The sequence below is a fragment of the Seriola aureovittata genome, chromosome 21 (assembly GCF_021018895.1).
Source record: "Seriola aureovittata isolate HTS-2021-v1 ecotype China chromosome 21, ASM2101889v1, whole genome shotgun sequence".
In the NCBI taxonomy this organism is placed as follows: domain Eukaryota; kingdom Metazoa; phylum Chordata; class Actinopteri; order Carangiformes; family Carangidae; genus Seriola; species Seriola aureovittata.
This window is the reverse complement of record NC_079384.1, coordinates 18050974-18064519: the sequence shown is the minus strand read 5'-3', so window position 1 is coordinate 18064519 and position 13546 is coordinate 18050974. Positions and strand designations below refer to the sequence as shown.

The 13546-nt window shown below is 40.1% G+C and overlaps 1 protein-coding gene across 3 annotated transcripts in view; it reads left to right on the top strand.

Moving 5' to 3' along the window:
• LOC130162674 (corticotropin-releasing factor receptor 1-like) overlaps nucleotides 1-12257 on the top strand; it is an 83116-nt gene extending 70859 nt beyond the window's left edge. For all 3 annotated transcript variants that reach the window (XM_056366452.1, XM_056366451.1, XM_056366450.1), the window contains exons 10-14: nucleotides 873-945; nucleotides 4900-4985; nucleotides 5195-5330; nucleotides 5585-5626; nucleotides 9356-12257. In XM_056366452.1, coding sequence (XP_056222427.1) covers nucleotides 873-945; nucleotides 4900-4985; nucleotides 5195-5330; nucleotides 5585-5626; nucleotides 9356-9496 — 478 coding nt within the window. In that variant the 3' untranslated portion in view covers nucleotides 9497-12257. The remainder of the gene's footprint in view (nucleotides 1-872; nucleotides 946-4899; nucleotides 4986-5194; nucleotides 5331-5584; nucleotides 5627-9355) is intronic.
• Nucleotides 12258-13546: the final 1289 nt, after the last annotated feature.

The following is a 13546-nucleotide window of genomic DNA, read 5'->3' as shown; positions in this document are numbered from 1 at the left end:
ACCGCTCTCAGCCATGCACCAAGCCCCGCCCACCTGGACCCACCATCCAACCATGCAGGATTTAGTTTCTAATCTGAGCCTCCTCTCCTCTGATTGGGTCACCGACCTGCTGTTACTAGAGCTCCAGAGAGAAGCCTGAGATGTAAAACTACATGATGATGGTTTTTTGGTTCTTAAAACCACAAATAGATCTTCTTATGGATCGACACTTCAAATTAAACACAGGAGAAGAAGTCTCCTTTCAAGTCTTATTTACTTAAAAAGTGAATAAATCTACCACTGCACTGCTCTAATAAGCCAACCGTACTATTCTTATATTATTTTATTATTATTAGTGGCTGTTCTTAAAAACATCTCGAGACTTGGTCATTTGAAAAATATGCACAATAGCAGCACTGTATATATTTCAACAAGCACAATCTGAAATCCAGCTTCATTTGTTTATTGCAGAAATTTAACTTAAACTTATTCTTCTTGTTTCCAGAAAGAGGCGCTCTTTTCTAGAAATCACTTGAATTGGTCTCATTACAGTGATAGATATGTTCACGTTTTAAGAAAATAAGGTGTTTAGGACAGACACTTAATGATAAAGCGACTTCTGGACAGTGTGGTGTCTTTAAAGGTTTAAACGTTGCTGTGGAAGAATTTCTCACCTCTGGCCAAAATGATCCCGAAACGCTCTATAATTTAGATTTTGGGTAAATCACTGACTGGAAGATGTGTGCTGACACCCCCGAGCAACAAATTAGGAACTGAATGCCAACACATCGTGAAGTTGGAGAGGATTTCTTCGTGAAAAATGATGAGTGACAGCATAAACACATTTGCCTGTTAGAACTAAACATGACTGATGGCTCTTGTTGATGTTTCAGGTGCTGGTTTGGGAAGCGAGCCGGCGTATACACAGACTACATCTACCAAGGTCCCATGATTCTTGTGTTAGTGGTAAGAGTCTTTCCCCCCCCCCCCCCCCCCCCCCCCCCCCCCCCCTCTTTTCAGCAGTGTTGAGCACAGAAGCTGCTCACACAATTAGTCTTCATTATGTCTTTAAAACGGCTGGCAGGCGTGAAGTGTTGGAAACCTCGACACATTCTTCATGTAAGCAGTGGCAGATGTGAGGATCTAACAATTCAGCTACCGAGTGTAACTTTAAAATCCCTGCAGCTTGGCAACCTGAAAGAAATACAAGGATCGTCTTAGATTCTGAGCTGAAAAACGAGAGCAGAAAAAAAGAAATCCAAGGATGTGTTCGTTCTTGTTTGCACCTGATCAGGAATGATCTCTAACACTGGGTCATTTCCATACCCTGAGGGGATCATTTTTCATGCCTCTGCATCATCGTGAATTTGTGTGTTGTCACTCTCACACTGAAAAGCTCAGGAGCTTTCCTTTAAATTACAGTAAAGTCAAACTGGACATGAGCCATCTGCAGGACCTCTCCTTCAGCATTCAGACCACAGCTGTGTTATCCTGACTCCTCCTCGCCCTGCTAACAATCTTTTCGATGCTCGACACTCAGCCCTTCTAGCAGGACTCCTGCAGATTTTGCAGATTGCCCTGGGGGGGGGGGACTCAGCCCGGCTCCTTGTACAAGCTTTCATAATCTCTCTACAGTCGCTCCCTCCTGGCTGCTCACTGCTCTTCAGTCCTTACCTACATGCATGCCCTCAAACTCTGACCACTGCCTCTGTTAGAAGTCGATTTGGCTCTTCCCTCTGCTCGTCTTCCACTGCCCCCTCCCCCAGCTGGGTCCCCAGTGGTAGAATGACCTTCCCATCCTCATCAGAAACAGCACATTCCCTCATCTTTCTACCCTCAGTTGAAAAAGTCATCTCTTCAAGGGGCACTTTGTGTTTCTGTCGCTCCCACCGCACTCTCCCCCCACAGCACACATCTGCCTCTTTAATGTCTCCCTGATACTTTGGCTGAAGATTCTCCGGTCTTGCTTTACAATAGCGTGTCCTCTCAGGCTTTTATCTCTTTGCTCAGCACTTGATCCTGCAGGATCATCGGCCGGTCACCGGCATATTTGTGGTATCTCCTGTCAGGGGTGCTGTGGTTGCAAACTCTCAGTGCCTTTTAATATCAACTATGAAGTGATGCACTGCGCTGACGAATAAATACAGGATGTTATTAAAAATGTTATCATAAGCACTAATGCATGGGGTTAGTGAGGACCAGCAGGATGGATGGTTCTTGAAAGTTTGCCATACATCTGTTCAGGCCAAGGTCAGGTCATCTGGCCCTGGAAAGTATTCCTCCTGCTATTTCTGTTCCCATGCTGCAGCATTCACACCTATTGCATGAGCTGTGGAGTTTTTATCATATTGTGGAAAAATAATCTCAAGTAGCACTTCAGATAGTCAAAACAATTAGAATCATTGCAGAATAATACAGGCATTGTTTTATAGTTTTCTGATAGTCAACAAACCCCCCCCTCCCCCACCAGAATCATCCATCCATCTATTAGCCAGATATAGCTCCGTCCTTAGAGCTCGATTGTCGTCCAAAAACTATTAACACAGCGTGACCTGTTCCGTCATTACACACACACTGTAGTTTACTCAGAGTCAAACACACACACACACACACACACACACACACACAAACAAACACACACAAACATACACACACACACACACACAAACATAAAGTGTAGTCAAGGTTGTGGTTGTCTGCCAGAAGCTTAAAATGGACTTTTATCCAGTTTTCCACATTTTTCAACTATATATTTTTTAATTAAATTAAATTTAAAAAGTAAAAAAAAAACACCTGATCCACTGACACTGAAGGAATCCAAACCATGAAAAGCTGACGGCCATGGCAGACAACAACTCCCATGATCCCACGCTACTTCATGACGTCACCCAACACCGTCCTTTGTTATTGTTTTGATTGAGAGACCCCTCGAGGCAGAAGTTTCAGACTACGTGTTTAAGTAAAAGTACCTCATCACGGTAGTTTCCACCACTGACAGAGCATCAAATGTGTATTAATCCACAGCTGAAAATAGTCCCCAACAAATGCAAATTTGCCCATTTGAGTAACATTAGCTAAAAACTAAATTGTCCAGCTGTTTTAGGTTTTATTACTATATATTTCTATTATATGTTTGTCAGCTCCACTGAGAAGGTAGAGAGGTCAGAAAGTTTGTTACGTTGGTACGATTACTTTACTTTATTAATCCCAATGGGGAGTTGCATTGTCAAGTCAGACTGAAGTGGCGAGGCGTGAGACAAATACAGTAAAAGTCACAACTAATAAACAATCAATTAGAATAATATCAAGTCTGAGATTGGAAACTGAACTAAAAACGAGGGCTGCATTTTAAATGCAACAAATATTTAATGCACACTCTGCAGTGAGAGTGCTACAGCGAAACGCCGCACATTAATGCAACTAGGTAATGTGTTCTGTACTAACAGGGTTGACTTTGCATAGATTAAAATAGAATTAACTGTGCATTAAATATGCATATTACAGAGATGCATGTTATATGTAGATATGTAATAACGCTTTATGTGAGTTCATATAGTTTTACAGAGATACAAAATAGGATGTTATTTCTTCTTTATAGACATATGCTTATCTACAGGGTACAGTATTGAACAAACAGATGAATTATATAATAAATATAATAAAGTGAGCAGCCTGCAACACTTAAATGAGAAACCACATCATTGTTGGTTTTGTTTAATTGTGTTTACAATTACAGAAATATAGAGTAAATGCAGCCTGAAGCATAACTGAGACAATCGATGTTAACAAGTTGAATATCTGACAGATTTTTTCATGAACTTTTCTGATGACTGTAAATAATTTTAGAGGGTCTGACTGTGAGATTATGAGAGAACAAAAGCTACATGATTCATGAAAGTAATGCTTGGAAAATGTGAAATATCCCAATTAGGAAACCTAGCTTCAGTGCATTGTTAGCCATTAGCATGTAGCATTGCTGGCTAGAGCCCTTGATCTTAATAAAGTGTGCACTTTTACTCTTACATATCTGCCTTATATCTCTAATTCATACATGCTAATGTTAGCAGCTTCTGTGTGTTATGTTGTTTCATTTGAAGGCAAATGAAACCTCTGGCTCAACATATTCCTGGGACCTCGGCCCGAGTTTGGCCCATATGCTTCCACATCTGGGCTGACTCTGGCTATTATCCACCAGTGGTGGTCGGCAGCCAGGAAGATTTGCTGTGTGTTGGCACCAGAATTGGTCCAGAAGTGGAAGCATCTAACAGTGAATGCTGTATGTGGGCCAGATGTGGGCCGAGAAACCGGGCTTATATTGAGCCAGAAGAAACACAATATGTGACCCAATTATTTACCAGAATAGTCTCTCTCTACTTTTTCAGTAATAATGTTGCTAACAGCATATGTTAACATTATGTTATCATGCTAAAATAACCTGTGAAGGGAGGGGTGCTTGTGCTTGGTTACCATTATGCTACTAGCTGCCTTTTCTCTGGAACTCCATGTGTTAACCAGTTAGAGAAGAAGAAGAAGTCTATCAACATGTGTCATGTGGGTAAAAGCTGTGGAAATACAAAGAGTGCCACAAATTATCCTTGGTTCCCACTAATTGCTTTATTTCTACTGAAATCCATAAGCCGCCATGGAGTTGTGGCAATGAATTTTCTGCCCCTTGTAAATGAGAAACACATCTATAGATGGAGTTTATTGATGTTTGAGAGTCGTAGGTTTTGCATATTTTGATGCCTCTCCTTTGTTTTTTCTTTCCCTCTTATAGTTTCTTATATGCATCCTCATTATTTTTAATTCCCTGATATATTTTTATATTGATTGATCCTCACCTCACATTGGGAACTCCTGCTCACCTGCAAGCAAACAACACATATAGTCTCACATTTCTGTTTTTTAATTTTCCGGCAGATCAATTTCATTTTCCTCTTCAACATCGTGAGGATCCTGATGACCAAACTTCGAGCCTCCACCACGTCGGAGACGATCCAGTACAGGTAGGTTTAATGTAACCGACTTATACTCAGGAGATGAAACTTTTCCAGATACTCCAGTGTGTACACACCTTTAATAATTCATGTTTCATACTTGATTGGTGGAACATGGTGAGGGCTTTTCCTTTACAGTCCTGACTAAATCACAGCAGTGCCTGTAGGTGTTCGTCTTCCTGTCATGGCTGTCTGATCACTGCTCCTCTCTTGTGTAGGAAAGCAGTGAAGGCTACACTGGTCCTCCTCCCTCTCCTTGGAATCACCTATATGCTGTTCTTCGTTAACCCGGGGGAAGATGAGATCTCTCAAATCGTCTTCATATACTTCAACTCATTTTTGGAATCCTTCCAGGTACAATTTATCTCCCAAAACCAGAGATAAACAGAATATTATGCTGAAGTATAATGTGTCTGTGTGTGGGTGTGAGACTCTGAGTGGACCTCAAAATAAGTGTGTTCTTCTCCGGAGATGATTGAATGAGGGTAACGTGTGTGATAAGCTGCTGTGTGTGCGATTAAACCAGGATCAGAGCGTTGATGTTTTGAATGCCCTCCTTTCTGATCATGTTTTGTTCCTCTCTTTATCTCCCTCCTCCTCTCACACAGGGCTTCTTTGTGTCAGTATTTTACTGCTTCCTAAACAGTGAGGTAAGCAGATTCACATCCACGTATTGATCCAACATTTTATCCTCTCTCTGTTTCAGACTCTTATTTATACCTCCCCTCCTCGGGCGTCTCCACTCTCCCTTTTGGTGGCTGTGTGTGTGTGTGTGTGTGTGTGTGTGTGTGTGTGTGTGTGTGTGTGTGTGTGTGTGTGTGTGTGTGTGTGTGTTATTGCAGGGAGATGAGTGATAAACCTCGGAGCACTTATATTTAGGGCACAATTAAGACTTGTCATGTACCGACATAAGTGACATCACGGTTGACGCTTTATGACAGTGTCAGCCCTAATTTGGTTTCATGGAGAAATCAGGGGTGAAACCCACTAAGAATAGCACAGAGACATGAATATGCATACAAGCAGAAACACTACTTCATCTTTAATGTGTGAGATTATTATTATTAAAATTAGTAGTTGTGGTACTTAGTGTTATTAATGCGTGTAGGAGCAGTCTTCTTCTGTTTTGGGAAATAAGCGTTTTAGTTTATTAAAGTGAGAAGATCTGGAAATAAAAAACAAACATGCATATATATATTTACATCCAGTAACAAATGTATAAAGTTTCCTGCACAAATTAGACACAATGACATTACAAATTACAACCTCCGTCTTCCCAAACCCTTCACCCTGACTTGTTCTCTTCCTTAGCTGCCTAACAGTGCATTCAGAAAGTATTCAGACCCCTTCACTTCATTTTCGGGTTGTCCATCCGTCCCATTCTTGTTGATGTGATATCCCACTAACGCCTTGGCGGAGCAACTTCAAATTTGGCACAAATATCCATTTAGACTCAAGCCTGAACTGTCTATAATGATAAAATGTAGTGATGACATTTTATTTCCAAAAGGTCAAAGGTCAATATAACTGCGACATCATAATGTTCTGCAAAATCAATTCTGGTCATTAGTCATTGCTGTAACTCAGGAAGGAGAGACTGTGACCATATTTCCTGCAACATGTCTGATTGGTGGAGGGATATCTCCATTACACCTTGACGGAACCTCTTTGCAGAAACATTCACTTGGACTCGAATAAGGAACTAATCAGATTTTGGAGGTCAAAGGTCACTGGTGACCTCACAAAATGCAGTTTTTACCTTGTGAACGCAATATCTTTGTAACGCCTGGAGGGAATTTCTTCAAATTTGGTAAAAACATTTACTTGGACTCAAGGACTAACTGATTAGACTTTGGTGCTCAAAGGTCAAAGGTAAAGGTCACGTAATGGTCACAAACAGGGATGTGACCTGAAACCAGTCTGAGTAGACGAGGGATACAACCACAAAGAGGTGATTCTAGATCGCTGATTGTATTTAGGCTTCAAACATTATAAAGTGGTGTTCATTAGTGAAGATTATCCTGCTGAACAAAACATGTCAGTATCATAAACTGTTGTTTGTCAGAGAGTTTATTTTCTGTAATAACCCAAAAGACAACAGAAATATCCCATTTGCTGTTTGTGGAGGGAACCCGGGTGATGCTAACATCCCACATGCTCTCTATTCAGCTGATTGGACATGATGTGCAGAGGCAAACCTGTCTATACACTTCATATCAGAGCAAAAACCAAGCTCTACCTGCAGAGCTCAGAGACAGGACTGTGTCAAGGCTCAGATCTGGGGAAAGCTACAAAAAAATAAAAAAATGCTGCATTGAAGGTTCCCAAGAGCACAGTGGCCACAGCTGGCCACCCGGCTAAACTGAGCAGTCAGGGGAGGGGGGCCTTGGTGAGAGAAGTGACCAATAACCTGATGGACACTCTGGAAGAGCTCCAGAATCCACTTCACTAACAAAAAAAACTAGAATCACTACCTCGCGGTTGTATCCCTCCGCCACTCAGACTAGTTTCGGGTTACATCCCTGTTTATCCAGAGTCGTATGAAATATGAACCATTTGTGTGAAATTTTGTAATAATTGCTGTGTGGAGTCTTGAGTAGTGGCTATAAATTATTTTCTGAGGTCACTGTGACCTTTGACCATTAAAGTCTTATCAGTTTGTGAAGTGAAGTTAACATTTATGCAAAATGTGAAGAGATTCCCTTGAGGAGTTTTCCAGATATTGCGTTCACAAGGCTGAAACTGTATTTTGTGAGGGTTTGAGCTTTAGCCACCAAATTTTAATCTATCCAATCAAAAAAACACAGCTCCGGCTCTGACTGTCGTCGGCTCGGAGAAATAAAAAAACATCTGTTATGTGAAAAATCAAAACTGTTCGATGTGTTGACCTCATCCCTCAGAGCAGGAGGCTGATTGAGAAAAAAGATTTTTAGGACTTAATCTCAGAGTGGACACCTTTTAAAGTGTTTAGTAAATGGACCACCCCATCATGTTCTCCGAAGTTTGGATCAATACCATTTTAGCTTTAACCACAACCTGTGAGATACGTGCTGATGTCTCTGAATGCATCCTAATGGAGCCACCTGAGCCTCAAACAAGGAATAAATATAATGATATTATCACTTGACCTTGTCAGCCTTAATCAAGACGACCTGCTGGTTCGTCAGCTGAATCATAATCTGATAGTCAGCACTGCCCCGCTCCATCCAGCTGCACAGCCTCAACATCACATCACAGAGGAATCATTACATTACAAGTGATTCCTGGAGAAGCATGTGGATGTAACAGCAGCTGACTGTTGCCCTTTGGTCACCATCACACACTGCGTTCTCCGGCTGGATGATGAATGAATATCTCATCATGAAGCGTGTTGCAGCTCCGACGAGAGGCTTAACCGCCGCGTGGCGCTCACAGAGGATATTGATTCAGTGTTTTGTTACAGGCTGAGAGAAGCAGAAAGAAGCAGGGGGAAGGAAATGGGACAGATGAACGGAGGATATCCTCGGTCACATTCAAGAGAAAAGGAAAACATTTAGCAGTGAAACATGCAGAGGATTAAACTGTGTGCCAGACACATGGGCCAAACACAATGCTGGTTTACACGCTGATGAACTGAGCTGTGAAATATTATTATAGTGTTAAAATGAGGTTTCAGTGTTTTTATGTGGATCAGCGCTTTAGATTAAAGCTCCTCCCTTTGAAACTATCTTGTGATCACTGAGAGAAGCAGGGGGGGGGGGGGGGGGTGTACAGAAGTGGGACACTTGGGACGATTGATTTTGAGATGAGGATAGAGAGTGGAGGAACCCGTTTTAATCATCATTAAAATGATTTATGTTGTTTTGTTAATGTAGATTCTGTTTATGAAATACATTGAATATATGAATCGGAGCCGTAAATTCAGCTTTACATTGTAGAGGCCGATTTATACGGAAGATCCTTTATACCAGAAAAATAAAAAAACAAACCCATGAAAAGTTGAGGTTAAAAGAAATCATAAAACTTAAAATCCTCGTGGTAATTCAAATTATGAGATAATAACAGTTATGATGTATTCAGTCAAAAGTTTAAGATGAGTTTTTTTACTTTTTATGTCTAAGTTGTATTATGAGATACTAAAGCCGCATTTCCACCGCAGGAACTTTCTTTGTATATTATATTTCTATTTAATATTTTGCATTTATTGTGAACTTAATATTAGTTCTATTTTAATGTTGGCTTTTAGCATCCGTATACATTACCCGTTGAAATACTGTATACACAATGTTATTGATTACTTAAAACACGCAGAAACAATGGAAACGGTTTCAGTGTAAACTAATTCAACCACAGACCGACTGACGATTCTTCGTCTTAACTCCTCCGGTCGTTGTGGACAGGTGCGCTCGGCCGTGAGGAAGCGGTTCCACCGATGGCAGGAGCAGCACTCGATCCGAGCCAGGATGACCCAGGCCATGTCCATCCCTACGTCACCTTCACGGGTCAGCTTCCACAGCATCAAGCAGTCCACGTCGCTATGAGAGCGGAAACCAGCTTTTCGTCCTCCACGCCTGCTTTTGGGAGAGAAACCTCCAGCTGTCATCGTCGTCATCATTTCCTGCCACACCACTGGAGTGCACAAAAACACTTTCTGAGCCAGAGAGAGGGGACACTGCATCAGTCTCTGAAACCTCAGGAGGGACGTTGTGCTTTAGACTTTCAGGAGAAAACGAATAGGGACGGGGGGTAAGGACACTGCAGACTTTATGAAACTGAAAAATGAGGTTAGTGGATCAAAAGATGCACGTGACCAAGCTGAGTTTGGATGTGAATGTACAGCACTCCATGTTCTTTCATGTCTGCCTGCCATATAAATCTGTTGTATTCCTGCTTGCACACTTTGATTTCTGCTATCAGTGAGGACTTGGATCTCGTGCCACTGGACGTCACTGAACTGGATTCCACCTCAGCGGACACTGGACTCAAACGCTAGAGGGGCTGTGACTAAGTTATTAAAATGAGAAATTTCAGACTTTATTTCCATTTTTTATTGTTATTTTGCTGTCACAAACAATTGTCTGATCAAAGTGTTTGTGTTAATTTAGTGTTGTGTTACTTTCCTTTGTTTGTCAGCCGCTCTGCTTTCCATCTACTTTCCAGAAGGGTTCAACACATTCCATAATTTCTACCTGAAGAGTTTTGTTCTAAAATAATAACGTGAATCCGTCAAGCAAAGCACATAATGTTATAATTAGTGGTTGGTTTTTCTTTCTGAGGATTCACTCGTAGTTCAGTATCTCAGAGAGAAAAACACGACATTTTCCCAACAAATCGTTATTTTCTCTGGACGCACTAATTCATGTTTCTCACAGGTTGCCTAATTTTGGGAATTATTTAATCAAAAGTATCAAACAAAATACTCCACACTGTCTAATTTACAATAGTAAATTTATTTGCAACGTTTTGGTGCCAGACCTTCATCAAACAAATGGTTTGTGACGATGAGATACCATGTTAATAATTAATTCTATAGTAATTTATCCCTTTAATGTAACAATTCAAAGGTACATTTATTGTTTATTATTGTGTTTTTAATTTTGTAGCACTATTTATGATATTAGAAATTGTTATATATTTTTGGGGTTTTTTTTAAGTAATTTTTTTATGCTTTTTTGCCTTTATTTAAGTTACAGTGAGAAAAACAGGAAAATTGGAGAGAGAGAGGGAGAGGTGCAAAAAAGTGATAATTCAAACGTAATTCGAGATAATGTGATTGGTTTGCGGGCTTACAGCCACTGCTATTTAAGATGCTTCTCATTATCATAAACCACATTTTCCTGATAAAGATCTGGCACTGAAACATTGCAGATAAATTTATGATTGCATGTTATTCCACAGTTTGTAGGATTTTGTTTGCTTCTTTGGATCCATCCATCTCCTACTCACCTGTCTCATGAAAGAGAGGAAATATTTTATCCAAACTGGATGAAGAATAATCTTCAACCTGCGTTAACTGATGTGTTTTTTGATCACTTGGGTCGATTCAATAAGCTGTAAACACACTGACCCATTATCATCTTATGAAGTTGTTAACAAACAGCTGCTTATCAGCATGTCCAACAAACACAGAGCAACATTATCATTCATTTGAAGTCTGCTCTGTGTCACCTGATGAATGTAAGTCCAGGGTTCCCTCTCTTTTAGCTCTGTGTTTGGTCTCCACCAGCTCCTGAGGGAAATATCTGCCTCTTTAGCTGCTAAACGCTCCACCATGTTCACCAGCTGCTCTCTGTAACTGTGTCTATATGTTTATTATTTGGCACAAAACTCTTCAGCTATATAAAGAGACTTATTACCGTTGCCTCTCTACCAGCAAGCCGGATACAGATCGTCATGAGCCGAGGAGGAGGAACAGGAAGTGAGTTCGTTCTTGTATCTAAAAAGTGACTCTCTGTGGTGATTGGTTGACATTAAAGCAGTAACTTTGTGTACTGACTTATTGTAAATAGAAATTCAAAGAGCGGGGTGTTCAAATCCTGTTGAGTCGTCACAGATAAAAACCACAAAAAAAAAAAAAAGGACAAGACAAACCACACACTGTAAATCATATGGGCACATTATCCATGTGATCAGCAACTCACAGTCCACATTCCTACGATACCAGTTTGCCTAGCACCTGTGCATTTTTATGAACTGCTGTTTATGTCAAATTGTAAATGAGCCTCATCTTTTTCTCGTCCTGAAATCTTTGTTTCTTTGGGGTTTTTTTAATTTTAATTTTTATCCCTTTTTGTGTTGTTTTCGCTCTGGTTGTGATGGAACGTCAGAACAGAACTTCACATGCCGCTGTGACCTGTATTAATCTAATGGTACTCGTATATTGTGATTGGAGACACTTAAATTTAAGAAAACTCTACTTATCAGACACTTTTTTTTCTTTCTTTCTTCTTTTGTTTTTTGCAATGTGAAGAGTTTCCCAAAAAGAAAAGTTTCTTTTTTATTTTATATTTTTTAATGCAGCAACCAAAAGTTTAAATGTTAGCAGAAATATTGTTGACACAGTAAAAATAATAATAATGATAATAATAATTTGGTCAAACAAGGCGACAAAGAATTACTGACACTGACTTCTCCATAGTTGTGTGGTACATGTGGTGAACAATCAAAGATACACAATGTAATTCACAATATTATTTATTGTTATTTATTTCCGATATTGTTATTTTCATACTTGAAATGAAAAGATGTCAAGAGATAATAAAGTGTGTGTTGCATTTGACTGAATGAAAAATTTAACACGTGGCTGAGATGTCAGGTCGAGTTTATTTATAGAGTGTGTTTTCTACACAAAACAACAACAATTCGCTTTCCATATAAAAATGACGATAAAAAATACATATATACACATTGAGCTGCTGGTGCGGGGAACAGGCTCCGCTCAGGATCACATTGCCATTTGTCTCCACAGTCCCCTGAGATAAAAGCAAACAAGAAATACATTTTGAGCATCTTGTGATCCTTTTAAGCTTTTGTGTGTGTGTGTGTCTCAGAGGGAAGCGCTGCTGAACATCAGCTTTTAAATAAGATCCTTCTGCCCAACTGAACATTCACTATTTTCTCTCATGACCGCAGAACAAGAGAGTTTTCCCTGCTTTTAATCTGTGACGCCAAAGCTTCAAAAACAGAAAGAAACAGAGGAAATAAAAGTTTCCTGTGACAGTTTTCATGGTGATTTTTTAAATTGAATGTGAACTTCCATGTGAACACTTACAGAGTTCATGAAGGTTAGTCATGGCCCACAGAGCAGCTCCGGGCCAACGCTTACTGGCATCTTACAGATTCATTTTTACAATCAGGGGCTTGGGAGAGTTGCTCATCTCCACAGTTACTGATTAGACTTTACTCAAGATCATTTAATTATCATCTTCTTTCATTTTAACTGCTCTGGTGATTGCAATGTCTGTTTGTTGGTGTATTTTCTGTAGTGGATTTTGTGTCCCTTTCACAAATGACAGTCTGTCTTCACAATAACACAATTCAACATTGGTGCTGGAGGAGAATCAATAAATCTGCACGGCCACAATTTCCCTGATTTAACCTCTGCTGGGTCAGTCACAACGAACACATCCGGTGCAGCTAAACATTGTTAAAAACCCATGTGACTTCAGCTTCAACTTCAGTGTCCAAAGATAAAAATGATACACATAAACATCCAGAATATTTTTATTCCTCTGCATCAGGGTCAGTCAGAGCTGGAGCCATATTGTTTTCAGGCTGTCCGTCCATCTGTCCAATTCTCAAGGTCACGGTGACCTCACAAAACGCAGGTTTTGACCTTGTGAACACGATATCGCCTTAAGGGAACACCTCAAGGGAATTTAAATGTAGTAAAAAAAAAAAATAAAAAAAAAAACATTCACCTGGACTCAAAGACAAACTGATAAGAATTTGGTGGCTTAAAGTCAGAGTTCAAAGGTCAAGGTCATGGTGACCTTACAAAACATGATTTTGGCCTCGTGAATGTGACATGTCAAAAACTCCTCAAGGGAATCCCTTCAAATTTGGCATAAATGTTCACTTGGACTCAAAGA